Source organism: Uranotaenia lowii, unplaced genomic scaffold, assembly GCF_029784155.1.
Source record: "Uranotaenia lowii strain MFRU-FL unplaced genomic scaffold, ASM2978415v1 HiC_scaffold_665, whole genome shotgun sequence".
In the NCBI taxonomy this organism is placed as follows: Eukaryota; Metazoa; Arthropoda; class Insecta; order Diptera; family Culicidae; genus Uranotaenia; species Uranotaenia lowii.
Window position 1 is genome coordinate 1 of NW_026598606.1, and position 14,141 is coordinate 14,141.

At 45.0% G+C, this 14,141-nt stretch overlaps 2 protein-coding genes across 2 annotated transcripts; one reads left to right on the forward strand and one right to left on the reverse strand.

The window, feature by feature from the left end:
- Positions 1-3: 3 nt before the first annotated feature.
- On the forward strand, positions 4-10,674 carry LOC129760573 (fatty acid synthase-like; the record flags this gene model as incomplete). The annotated part of the gene is made up of 4 exons (XM_055758227.1): positions 4-1,322; positions 1,389-1,809; positions 1,869-4,375; positions 8,953-10,674. Coding segments are annotated over 4 exons (5,922 nt in total), but the record flags the coding sequence as incomplete, so codon positions are not given.
- Positions 10,657-14,141, reverse strand: LOC129760574 (myosin-11). The gene is made up of 6 exons (XM_055758228.1): positions 13,811-14,141; positions 13,124-13,740; positions 12,426-12,987; positions 11,613-12,364; positions 11,307-11,541; positions 10,657-11,048 (listed from the first exon to the last, which is right to left on the reverse strand). The coding sequence occupies exons 1-6, from the start codon at positions 13,904-13,906 to the stop codon at positions 10,713-10,715; spliced, it is 2,598 nt and encodes an 865-aa protein (XP_055614203.1). The 5' UTR covers positions 13,907-14,141; the 3' UTR covers positions 10,657-10,712.

Here is a 14,141-nt window from a genome sequence, read left to right on the forward strand (position 1 = left end):
GGTATCACGTATCCATCAGGACAAATTCAGCAACAACTGCTGTCCGAGTTCTACAAAGAAGTGGACATATCACCTAATACTGTGAACTATATCGAAGCCCATAGCACCGGTACTATTGCTGGAGATCCCGAAGAGTGTGATGCCATTGAAAAGATATTCTGTAAGAATCGTGTCGAACCCATGCTAATCGGGTCTGTGAAATCCAACATTGGGCATACGGAAGCTTCTGCTGGGGTCTGTTCAATCATCAAGTGTATCATAGCCAGTGAAAACTATACCATTCCACCAAACATTCACTTCGTGAGCAATCGTACGGATGTGCCGGCGTTGATAAACAACAAGCTGAAAGTTGTTTCCGAAAGTACCCCACTGGAAGGATCTCTCCTAGCTATAAATTCGTTCGGTTTTGGTGGTGCCAATGCTCATGCCCTATTACATGCCAACTCAAAGAATGACAACGCTTCTGATCAACCAGCAAACGATCTTCCTAGATTGGTCATCTGGTCAGGTAGAACGCCGGAAGCGGTTGACTGTCTGTTGGATTACCTTACACAACAAGAGCTCGACGAAGAATTCCTTGGTCTACTGAACAACATTCAGAAGCAAGTGATCCCGAAGTTCAATTTTAGAGGTTTTCGAGTGTTTACCCTTGCTGATCGTGTATTCTACGAATCACCTATTGTAAAAGTGTCGAAGGCTACGGGACCACTGGTTGTGCTTCTAGGTGATGTCGACCATCTTTGGGCTATCAAGCTAGAAGCCTTCAGCAAATTTCCAGTGTTTAAACACCACTTGAACAGATGCTTGGCAATACTGGAATCAATGGATATATCTCTTCCCAATTTGACCGATCCTACCATCGGAAGTGTGATCCTTCAGCTTGGACTGCTGGAGCTACTCAAGGCCACCGACATCCAAATAGATCATTATACAGCAAACTCCATCGGACAATACGTGTGTGCTCACATGGATGGTCTCATCACTGTTGAGCAAACCTTAAAACTAGCAATTTATCACGATCAAAGTCCAATGTACCAAATCTCCAAATCAAAGGAAAAACTACGGGCAGAACTTAATAAAGTGATCCCACAGAAACTGAATGGTAGCAGTAAATGGTTGTACTCACAGAACCTAGATCTCTTCCGGTCATACCAGCAGCAGGATTTGGCGCACATTTCCAGTGCAAAAACCAACTTCTCTCGGATACCGAGCGAAGCTGTGATCGTCGACCTCAAGCAGCTGCAGAAGTATGACATCAATGCGAACAAAATTCGTCAAACCGATGAAGAAGTATCCTACCACTTTCTACACATTTTGGGCGAGTTAGTAACTTAAAAGTTTTTACCATGACAATGTTGTGAAACTACCGTTTCCTCCCTTTTTCCTAGGATCTTCCTAAGTGGTCGGCAGCTGAACTTGACAAACCTCTACGAACCAGTCGAATTTCCCGTGTCCCGTGGAACAGCTTCCATATCCTCCTTAATCCGTTGGGATCATTCGGCCAGTTGGTTCGTGATGAAGTTCCACGCCCAACGGAAAACCGACAGCGGGGTCCAGGAGTACTCGATCTCGCTGACCGATCAGGACAACAGTTACCTGGCGGGCCACTGTATCGATGGCCGGATTCTGTTCCCCGCCACCGGCTATCTGCAGCTGGTCTGGGAATATGTGGCCATGCGCAAGGGCGTCATATCGCAGGAGATGCCCATCCAGTTCCACGATGTGCAGTTCCATCGGGCTACCACCCTGAGTGCAAACGAAACGGTTGAGTTTACGCTGGTGATGCAGGAAGGTAGCGGACAATTTGAGGTTGGTTTATGTTTTTTAAGTGTTGACCTTAAGGCGTTATTAATAAGCTATGCTTGCAGATTTTAGAAGGCACAACAACTATTGTAACAGGTCGAGCGAGCGCACTGGTGGACCCCAAGTTTTTATCGATGGATCCACCGTCTTCGGAAAATACGGTTCTGGAGAAAGAAGATTTCTACAAAGAGCTTCGACTCAGAGGGTATCACTATGGGGGGATCTTCAAGTCCGTTTCGAAAGCTCGATCGGATGGGTCGTTTGCCAAGATAACATGGGCAAATAACTGGGTTGGCTTCCTGGATTCGATGCTTCAGGTGCAGATAATCTCAAACGATAGCCGCCTTCTGATGATACCGACAGGAATAGAAAGTCTACAAATTGATCCAATCACCCATTTGAGGGTTAAACTTAGCGACAACGATGGAAAAGATTTCTACAACCTCACTCACTGCCCCCATTTGAACGTTCTTCAGTCGGGTGGTATCCAGATTAGTGGATTACAGGCGAGTACAATTTCCAGGAGAGCACCCTTGGGTCATCCGGTATTGGAGTCGTACGCATTTGTTCCCTACAATTGTAAAAGTCTGCTTCCTGTACCGGAAATTATACGCTACAGTGTTCAGATAATGCTGGAAAATACCCCAACGACAATTTTGAATGTTTGTGAATACCAACCGTTTTTCAGCCCTCCCATAGTACAGCTATTCGAACAAGCCATATCGGAACTTCCCCTTGTTCAAGGTAATCTGGTCTTGCTTAGTTCGGATAAACATGTTCTTCCAGCGAGCGTGCGTATAGCTCAGGAGACACTTTCGAGTCAGGAAAATGCTTTCTGTATTATCTATTATGAAGATGCTTACAACGATTCATTCTATTGCGAAGCAGCGGATGCCCTCGCGGATGAAGGTTACTTGATTGTGCGAAAGTCTTCTGATCTTCAGTTAGACTCTTTCGTTGTTCCTAAAGCTTATATCATCATTTCTATATTCCGATCAACTGTTGAATCGTTTATATTGTTGAAAAAATTCTATCCTAAAGATACCTCACAAATGCGAATCGTAGAAATCGCTTCTAGTGATCAAGAACATACTTGGCTCAACAAACTGAAGCAAACGTCTTCAAATGAATCCGTGATCGTGTATTCCCAAAATGAGCCCCACACTGGAATTCTAGGACTTGTCAACTGTCTTCGAAAGGAACCGGCCACCCAGAATGTTAAATGCTTCATAATAGATGATCCTAAAGGTCCAATATTCTCGCAGAAAACCCCTTTCTACCAAAGACAAATTCAACAGGACATGGCAGTCAACATCTACCGAAATGGACAGTGGGGCAGCTACCGGCATCGATTGCTAACACAAGACCGAACCCCGCTTCCGATCAGCAATCATTGTTTTGCCAATTGCACCAAACAGGGAGATCTGTCTTCGTTCACCTGGTTCGAAGGACCACTCAGCGTCGAACAACGCTGTGAAGGTCTGGTCGATGTCGTTTTCAGCTCTCTGAACTTCAAAGACGTTATGTTGGCCACCGGGAAGCTATCAATAGATTCTCTTTCCCTAAATCGGCTCGAACTGGAATGTGTGCTCGGTTTTGAATTCTCCGGTATATCAGCCGTTGATGGTCGCCGCGTCATGGGTCTGTTGCCATCGGGCACCTTGGCTAGTCAGGTCGTCAGCGAACCGTACATGACCTTCGATGTGCCTCCGAGCTGGAGTCTCGCCGAGGCGGCTTCTGTCCCATGTGTCTACGGAACTGTCTACACCGCGTTTTTCGTAAGCTGCTCAATACAAGCCGGCAAGTCCATACTTATTCACGCTGGAAGCGGAGGAGTCGGTATCGCAGCCATCGAAACATGTCTTGCTTACAACTTGGAGGTCTTCACCACCGTTAGCTCCAAAGAAAAACGGAACTTCCTACTCAAACGTTTCCCTCAACTGAAACGCGAGAACATCGGCAAATCGCGGGACACCTCCTTCGAACGAATGATCAAAATACGCACCGAGGGCCAGGGCGTAGACTACGTTCTCAACTCCCTAGCCGAAGAAAAACTCCAGGCATCCGTTCGCTGCCTAGCCAATGGGGGACACTTTTTTGAAATCGGAAAATATGACATCTCCAAAAACTCCAAACTAGCGATGGAACTTTTCCAGAAAGGGATCACTTTCACTGCTATATTTTTGGACCTGCTCTTCAAGGGAACAATCAATCAAAAACGGAGACTACACCGGATGCTTACCAACGACATTCAGAGGGGCGTAATCAAACCACTACCGGTCACCATTTTTCCTGCTCCGGAAATCGAAAAGGCCTTCCGGTATCTGGCGGGGGGCAAACACATGGGCAAAGTGTTGCTGCGGTTGCGAGAACGGGACGACAGCCGGTGCACCCTGCCCCTTACGGTAACAGCTCGTTTGTACTGTTCATCGGACTGCACTTATATCGTTCTAGGTGGGCTGGGTGGTTTCGGGCTGGAGCTCACCGATTGGCTTGTGCTGCGTGGCTGCCGCAATGTGATCCTTTGCTCCAGGAGGGGTATCAGCGAGCCGTATCAGGAATATCGGATAAGGTATGATATGAGCACTCTTAGATGAAAAATAACGATTTAAGTTTTTAACTTGATTCTTTAGGCCTTTATTGGAAGCCGTAGAAAGAGCACGTCTTGTCAGCTTGGAAGTTACAGTTAAAGAAACTGATTTTATTCAAACTAATTTTACAGATTGCTATGATTGCTTATGAAATAATTCGCCTACTGCATCTAACACTCTTCCTCGAATTATCCTGGAAGTACGTCCATCGTAGTTCGCAAGTCGTACTCGCTGAAGTGATTTCGTCAGGATGTCAGCGAGCATTTCCTCCGTTGGACAATACTTCAGTTCGATAGCACCTCTGTGATGCAAATCTCGAACAAAGAAGTACCGTGTTTCGATGTTTTTGCTTCGTCGTTCAATCCGGTCACTCTGCACCATCTTTGATTGTCCTCGAAAACCGTGGTTGATCGTGAACCGTCTTCTCCTATTTCAGCTATCAGCTTGCGCACCCAAATCAATTCTTGGCAGCCTTCAGCAAGTGCGACAAATCCGACTTCGGTTGAGCTGAAAGACACACAGGTTTGCTTTTCGGGATCCCCAAGTAATAACGCCTCCACCGAAAAATATCGCATGGCCAGAGTTGGATTTTCGGTCCCGGGTTTCGCCTCCCCAGTGAAGAAACCGCAGTACTCGCTTCGCCTCGTTCCAATCCGTAAAGGCTCCCCCTCGAACGACGCACCGTCCCAGCATCACCGTTGGAAAAACTTTCGGGTTGGCGTATGTAGATGGTCTCCTCGAGTTCGCCGTTGAGATAGGCTGCAGTCTTGACATCGACATGCTTAACGATTGCATTTCGGCGGTGAGCCACAGTTAGAAGCGTACGGAATGTAGCTTGTTTCGTCAAACACCTCGTCGTAGTCGACTTCAAATTTCAACCTTGAGCGACGATCCTTGCCTTGTGCCGCACAACGTTGCCTTTCTCGTCCGTTTTGGTTTTGAATATACATTTACAACCAATGGTCTTCTAGGAGAGCAGCCAACAGCAACGTGCCGATCGATTCTTCGAAAATTTCGAAGAATCGCACGCCGCGGAGTTGGTGTGCGGTTGGAACAATTTTGTTAACGTAGGTGGCAATCGATTCGCACGTGAAGTAGTGAATAAGTGATAAGCTTCCGCAGGAGCGCAACTCGTCGGTTCAACCCGTTGTCATCGAACGCTGCCTCCAGCTTTGTCCAAACTTCTCTCGCCGTCCTCGCATCCTGCAAGTGGACGTAGTTGATAGGCTCAAACAGCAAAATTATTTTCGCTCGAGCCCTCGATCCTTGCGCGGATCCGCATTCGGTATCGTTCCGTTTCCCAGCGGAATCGGCTTGACGACTACCCAAAGCTCTTCTAGTTCGAGGAAAGTTTCCACAGCAAATTCCCACGTCCAATTTTCACGCCCTGCTAGTCGCTCGCTGGGTGGTAGACCAGCTGATGACTGAATCAAACCCAAATCAGCTTGAGGTTCGCTTTCTTGGTTCTCTATCCTGCTTCTAGTAGCCATTTTGCAAAAACTGACTAAAACTTTAACTTCGGGCCAAAAACCTTTTGGATATTGGAAGCCGTAGAAAGAACACGTCTTATCAGCTAGAAAGTGTCGTATGTCGATGAATAGATGGTGCGTAAGGACTTGGTGTTCACGGCGTTTTTGGAGGATTTGCCGTAGTGTGAAGATCTGGTCTTGTGACCTTAGGCGGCGAAGTATTTAGAATTCGGGATAGCACTTTGTAGGTGGCATTTAGGACAGTAATCGCTCGGTAGTTCTCATAATCCAAATTGTCCCCCTTCTTGTAGATGGGGCATATTACCCCCTCCTTCCACTCTTCCGGTAGCTATACTGTGTTCCAGATCCGGACCATCAACCGGTGTAGGTAATCGACCAACTTGTCCGGGCCCATTTTGATTAGTTCAGCTGCGATGCCGTTCTTACTAGTCGATTTGTTGCTATTCAGCTGGCGAAAGGCTTCCTATTGTGCCGTACTCCAGGCAGTGAAAAGAGGAGACTTGTCTAGTTGGAGGTAGAGCTTGGAATACTTTATTTAACTAATTTCGCTACCTTTTATACTAAACCATTTCCATGGTTACATGTGTATGTTGTTATTTGTCCCATCCATTGCTTCGATTGGACAAACCTCAACACTCCTCCTCAACATTCGCAGTCTTTTAACTGCCTCCAGCGGCTCCTCCTGAAGATGGGGCTGCTTCTCTTCAATGCACGCACTGGACCTCATTTGCCGGATTCATTACACAACGCTGTAGCCCCTTCCACGACCTCCCAGTGGCTCCGGTCCGATAACCTTGTTTGGTTCCGGCTCGATGCTCTTCTATTGGCCCGACGCCTCAACAATGACACGACGACCTTCCTCTGGCTCCCGGCTCGCCGACCTTCCTATGCATTCCGGTCAGCTCGCAATGGATTCGGCCCAATGACCTTCCTTTGCACCTGTCCGACGACCACCGTTTTTCCTGGCTTGTCAACCTTCACCTGGCTGATCCTATAACCTTCCACGGTTGGAAGGTTATAGGATCAGGCTGGATGACCATGTCCACTTTTGATTCCGCTTCTGCTCCTTTCCACTAGTGCTGGGCTCATAACCTGTTGACGGGAGCACTTTGGGCAGCAGTGGAAAGGGGAGATCTGTTCTTTGTGATAGTAGAGCTAGAATACTTTAACTAATTTCGCTAAATCACATACTAAACCATGTCCATGGTTACATATAACACTTGTTTATTTATTATGTGTATGTTGTTATTTGTCCCATCGATTGCTTGGATTCGTCAAATCTCAACACTTCCTAACTTCACTCAACGCTGGGAGTGGCTCTTCTACGTCGTTGGCTACGCCGGCGATGTAGCTTCCCCCACCTTCTTGGTCTCCTGCATGTGCGCCGTTCAGGTGGTCATCGAAGTGCTGCTTCCACCTTTTGATCACTTCACGATTGTCCGTCAGGATGCCTCCGTCCTTATCCCGGCACATTTCGGCTTGCGGCACGAAGCCTTCGCAGGATGCGTTGAGCTTCTGATAGAACTTCCGTGTTGTACCTACCTACACCCCTTTGCCCTAAGGTTTAACTAGAACTAGATTTCATCTGGGGATTGCCCTAAAGCATATACCTATTTATGAACTACCTCTCTTTTTGACAACTCGAGGTCTGAACTCTCTTATAACAGCTCAAGATTCGACCTCTCATGGTACGATTTGTCCGTAAAGTGTCACTCATCCTGGAGTCGCGCCTGGCACTGTATTTCCTGAAACGTTACGCTACTTGGATGATGCGACCGGCATCAAGAGTCGCCGGTCTTCTCTAAGATATTTCCCGGCAGTGAATTACACCTTCCTCTTCGATATTCACTACTGAGAAGATCCAGTTTCATCCTTATTGTTTTAATCAAGGGATTGCAGTGGAGAGAGAATTCTTTGCATTTGGAATGGTAATGACTAAAATTCCACAACTGCTTAACAAATCGTAACAATTAGCACATTTTCACTCTCTCTGAGCACCGGTTTCTCTCATTTTAACTGAAACCTTCTAATTCTCTCTAACAAATTGCAACAAATTATAACAAATTAAATCATTGGCTGCAAAATTTGTTTGATCATTGACGATGATTCTCCGTTTATATCAGTCCCCTGGTTTTAATCGTAGGGAGCATCCTGCAAGTGGAGTTGTCTTCATAGCGTACTCACAGCATCCACTACGCAGTAAGTAGATCATGCCTTGATGCCTCGACGGTGGGATCATTCTACTCCGCTTCGTTATGACCATGTTTAGGTTCCATCTGTCCATTGTTTAGTGTTTATTTATCGCGCCCATTGACACCACGACTTTCGACGCATCATTTGCACCTATCTACTTACGAGTAGGACGTTATACAGCATACAAACCCTTGTTGGCTGCGTTAAGTGGCCACTCGTATTCCACTTTTAAACGAATGGTTGCTTCATTATGCAATGCGTCTTCTCGTGTTATGTCATCAAGGTTAATAAAATTTAGGATAGGATCAACTTACCTACCTATACCTTTTTAAAGTTTTAAAGTTTAAGTTGCCTGTTGTGGACTAGGATTAAGAACTAACCCCTTTAACCGTTGGCTGTTTCAAGTAGCTTTCACTCCCCATACTTATGCAGCAAAGGAGTGGCCGCCAGCTTCGGCATGGGTGTCGCCATCAGAAAATGTAGTTTTTTTGGTCGTATCTCTACCGACATTGCAGATACGTTTTCGCTTTGGACAGCATTTTGTCTTGAGTAACTAGCTGGCGGTTTTAGAAATAGCTTTCCAACAGGCTACAGAGACATGTCAGAATGTTGGATCATGCACATTTCAGAAAGGACAACCTCTTGTAGATCCGCTGATGAAAATGTTCAAATTAGATCATTTTAAACACGTTAAGGACTGCGAAGATCTCCAAAGTTAGGAATTTAGGAATCTACAAAATTTGGACTTCTGAGTTATTCAAAGAGTCACGGATAATTTTGTAGAATATAATTTCGTGGTAGAATAAACACCGACTTTGTCTTTTGAACGTTTTTTACCTGCGATAACTTCAATTTAAACCATTGAACATTTGCAGAACATGGCAAGACTACGGCGTCAAGGTAGTAGTTTCAACGGAAAACATTAGCACCGAGTCCGGTTGCCGTTCGCTGATCACGGAAGCCACCAAACTTGGACCGGTGGCGGGCATATTCAACCTGGCAGTCCAGCTACGGGATGCCAGTTTCGAGAATCAAACTCCGGAAACGTTTGCCCAATGTTTGGCACCGAAGGCAACCGCCACAGTGTTGCTGGATCGCTTGTCCCGGGAGATGTGTCCCGAATTGCAGCACTTTGTCGTTTTCTCTAGTGTGTCCTGCGGGCGAGGAAATGCCGGACAAAGTAACTACGGGATGGCTAATTCGGTGATGGAGCGTGTCGTCGAGCGGAGAAGAGCGGACGGATTACCGGCAAAGGCCATTCAGTGGGGAGCGGTTGGAGATGTAGGATTGATAGCTGCGATGACCGGGGAAAGGGCCGATTTCTCGATCGGAGGAACATTGCAACAACGGATAGCGTGTTGTTTGCACAAACTCGACCAATTGTTGACTTGTGAGGAACCAATCGTTTCCAGCATGGTTGTGGCGGAGAAATCTTCTGGAGCAGATAAAGCTCGGAATATTGTAGAAGCCGTTATGAATATCATGAACATTCGGGACTTGAAATCAATTTCATTGGACAGCACATTTGCAGACATTGGTATGGACTCGTTGATGGCCGTTGAAATCAAGCAAGTTATGGAGAGGGATTTCAACATGATTCTATCGCCACAGGAACTGAGAACGCTAACATTTTTGAAACTCCAGAAAATAATGCAGGAAAAATGTGAGATGGAGGGAGAAGTGAATGAAACACAATCGGAAGGATTCATCATAATGATTAAGAATCTTGGCTGTGAGGCGACTAGTGAGCATACTGTTTTACGATTGCCGTCGCTATCTAGCGATCTTCTCTATGATCAAGCGGTGCTGATCGTACCAGGAATAGAAAGCGTTGCTGGTAATGTTTGGTACTCGATTGCTTCCAAGATAAATGCACCAGTATTTGTACTACAAACTTTGAAATATTACCAGTCTTTGAACTTAGAAATAATAGTAAATTCTGTAATCGATGAACTCCTCGATAAAGTATTCAAAAAATTAGAACAATTTTGTATAATAGGATACTCGTTTGGAGCACTGATAGCAATCGAGATCGTGAAAAGACTAGAAAAGGCCGGATTTAAGGGTAAGCTGATCCTGCTCGACGGGTCTCCAAAATATCTAACCCAAATAGCTAAACCGGCGATCAGTTCCAGTCAAACTGACGAAGAAATTCAAATCAGCCTTATCCAAACGGTTCTCAGTACAATTGGTCAAAAAACGAATGCCATAGGCAAGGGCACCAACTTCAAGCAGATGATAGAAGATTTAATGAAATTCCATCGAAGCGATTATGGGTATTCCAAAAAATACCTGGAACTAATGCTAGTATCTCTTTTCAACAGAATCAAAATAGCTTTATCGCTCAATTGCCAAAACTATAAAAATGTTCTTCACTGTCCAATAGTTCTAATGAAACCATCAATAGCTTCTGTATCCAACACCGACCACGATTACGGCCTATCGGAGGTTACCAACGCCATGGTTGTCGTAAAAACCCTTCAAGGAACCCACGCGACTATGCTAGAAGATCCCACGCTAGTGGAAGGCATCAATCAAGACTTTCTCTAAATTAAAACTTGAAAAAAAAAATAGAAATATACCTATGAGCAAAATAATCCTTTGTTTCCGTTTTTCACCTTCGAAAAATGTGTCCCTACTTCTTGCCCTTGTTCATCAAGCTGTAGATGGCTTGCTGAATGTTCTTGCTCTCGTCCAGTTCTTCTTCGATTTTGGCAATCCGCTCGTCCTTGGCCGCGAGCTGCTTCATCAGTTCCTTCAGTTCCGTCTGCTGGGATTCGATCTGGCCATCCCGGGCTGTCAGCTGTTGTTCTAGCTGCTGCACCAGACTGGTGCGTTTGGAAATTTCCCGTTCCCGTTCCCTCAGTTTGCTTTCATGCAGTTTCCGTTCCGACTCTTTCTGTTCGGCCAACTTCTGTCGGTCCTCTTCGGCTGCCTTCAGCAGGGCACGGGAATCGTCGCGATTTTTCGTCTGGAAAGGAACGAAATTTAAAGTTTAGACAGGTACGGAAAAATTCAATCGAATTGAGAATTAAAGTTTCAAATCCGAAAATAAGATACCAATTTCGAGGTCCAAATTCGACTCAGATTTTAGATACAAATATTAAATTCAGATTTCAACTTGTATTTTTGAAAACTCATGGTTAGTTTATTTATCATATTTCGAATGCTTTTAAGTAAGTTCTATAGAACGTTTTTAGAAGTTCGGCAACAGCAAAAAAAAACTCACCATTTCCGTCAGCTCATGCTGCAACCGTTTGTTTTCCTTCTCGTAATTTGCGTCCCGCACCCGGTACTTCTCGACTTCCTTGATCAGCGATGCACACTGCTGTGATTTTTCGCTGTACTTCTTAATGTACTCGGACATCTCCTGCTTCATCTGGTTTATCTTCTTGTCGTAACTAGCAGTGGCCAGCTTCATTTTGTTGAGCTCCCGTTCCAGGGCGTGGTTTTCCGTCTCGAGACTGACGAAAAACGAAATTTGTAAATGATTATCTGAAAATTTTTACATTGAAAATTCAGTAACGAAACTTACGCCGAGACTTTAAGAACCAAAGGTAGATTGCTTCGCTGGATTTTATCGATTTCGGACGAAAGCAACTGGTTCTGATGCATGAGCGTACTGATCTGGGTGGACATTCCCGTCATGCTGGCCCGTAGCTCCGTCATCAGTTGTGTCTCCATGCCAATTTTGCAGTTGTAGAATTCGATCAGTTCGACCTTCGTAACATCGTTGATTTGGCCGGCCGAAACCGCATCTTGAAGGTGCGATACGGTCAGGTTCATACGCTCCAGTAGATCCCGATTGAAAAAGCTTCCGGTTGCTGGTGCGGAGTGAAATGTGGTGGAGGTATTCTGGGATTCCGGCAGCTTGTAGTTCCGTCGATTGCTCGAGCTGAGGATGGAGATCATGTGCGACAACTCTCTTCGAGGAAAATCTACCGATGCTGTGACCTGAAGAACTGCTTCCGATATTTCTTCGTCACCACAGTTCAGTCCCTTGGCTATGAGGAAATGAATCGATTTTTGTTTCCACAAATTAGTCACTTTGGCAAACCAATGAGTCGGTGCGCAGTTGGCAAATTCATTGAAAGTTACAAGTGCCCAGATATACATGCGAATCTCACTATCCGGCAGAGAATAGTTGAATGCTGAGCTCGACTCTTGTGTTTCGAGTAGGTGGCTGAATATGTGATTGAATAAACGTTCCGCTGTTTTATCTAGTACTGTTTGCGATCCATTTTGCAGTTTTACAATTGTTGCGAGCATTTTGCAGAACGAAATCGTCTAAAACATAAAAATTTAAAATAAATTCTTCTCCGTAAGAATAGATATGTAATTATGTTACCATTTTCTCGTCTGTATTGTTGAGAACCAACGACAAAACATCTTCCAGCACTCCACGGCAAGCTTCCGCTGTTTTCGCTGCACATTCGGATTTTTCGTCCTGCTGCATGCTCTGCTCTAGAATAACCCTCAGCAAATCAACTGCACGGGCGCAACTGTTCTTCGCCCGGATCCACCTGACGGCCAGATCAACCATCTTTCGCCGATAGTTTTCCCCCACCGGTTCCAACGCAACGACACATGCTAGAATTTCAAACAACACATCCATGCAACCGTCCTTGGCGCCACTTTTGGGACTTGTTCCACCCGAAGACTCAGCCTCGGATCCTTTTCGTTTTTTTCGCGTCGGAGCAGTGGTGGTAGATTCGCTTTCCGAGAAAAACTTTTCAGCACAATGTTTATCAATGTCTACGAGGAATTGCTTCAGATTATCCTGAAAGAAATTGTCTTGCAAAGTTTGAACATTTCGGGGACGATTTTCCTTTGATGATTCGGGATCTCCGCGATCCTGCTGTCGAATGTATTGCAGATAGTCAACCACGTGACGAAGAATAAAACTGTTGCTAAAATTGTGAAAACAATAAAAAATAAACATGTATAAATCAAAACTTGAATCTATTCTATGTATATTCATGATGGCAGCGTTTAGATTTCAAATTTAGACTAACGATCTATTTGACATTTAATGTTTGCACTTACCTCGTGGCCAGTACATTGGTCACTTCCATAAAGCTCATTTTCAGCATGTAATGGAGATCCATTTCCTTCAGATAATCATTGCGTTCCAGTATAATGTACATCTTTACCGCAATCAGTCCCATCTGTTTGATCTGGCCACAGAACTTCGAAATGCTAATGTTTTTCGTGAGCAGATAAGTAACCGGTAGATTCTGATAGCACATATTGACCAGAACCGACAAAGCCAACGTGACCAGCTCTTCCTTGTCCTTTAGACTGTGTCCCTGTTCCATCAAACCCAACAATTTAACAATCAAACTCTCAACATACGGCTCGTGGCTTTCCAACCGAGCCCCATGAGTCAGCAGCTCAACCAGTGCCAGTAGCCGAAGCTGTTGTTCGCCGTTGTGCGTCTCCTGCAGCAGATTGGCCAGGGTAGGCAGATAGTGAAACTTTCCTATAAGAGCCTGCCGGGTTTCTTCACTTTTGGCGGCCACCTCCAACACCGAAACGGCGGACCACAGCAGGGACATCTTCTTGGTGCCGGTGCTCATAAGTTTGTGGAGGTTTATGAAGAACACGTTGGTCCCGTAGACGGAAACATCGAAAACCCGGTGATCCGTTACAAGCGACAGGTGCTAGAATCAGTTTAGAAATAAACTGTTCAAGAAATTATATTCCAAGAAATCTGATAGTGCGAATACTTACATTAAGGCAATTTAGGACCATCGTTTCATTTCCGTAGGTACTACTTATGAAATACGATTGGATATTGTTATTAAAGTCGTTAAGGTAAACAGTCATCTTGATACACTTTTGATCAACCGTTTTCAATGATAAATCGATATTAAAACACAAAAATGCAATTCACCACTTTAAAAAAACACGGGCACGATCAAATATAAACGTTGGGGATTGTGGAAATACAATAAAATCACGGTTTTTCGACGAAGAATCTAAAGATACGAGTCACAAATTGTAAAAGCGAACGGACAGTGTTGACATTTTTCAAATTTTTCATGGAACGTTACGATGCGTT

Bases quoted from the DNA above. Each gene is read 5' to 3' on its own strand.
- LOC129760574 (XM_055758228.1), bottom strand. From the start codon at position 13,906: ATGACTGTTTACCTTAACGACTTTAATAACAATATCCAATCGTATTTC. The intron at 12,988-13,123 runs GTAAGTGCAAAC...TCACAATTTTAG, and splicing joins ACCAATGTACTGGCCACGAG to CAACAGTTTTATTCTTCGTC. The intron at 11,049-11,306 runs GTGAGTTTTTTT...GTTCCTTTCCAG, and splicing joins AGCATGAGCTGACGGAAATG to ACGAAAAATCGCGACGATTC.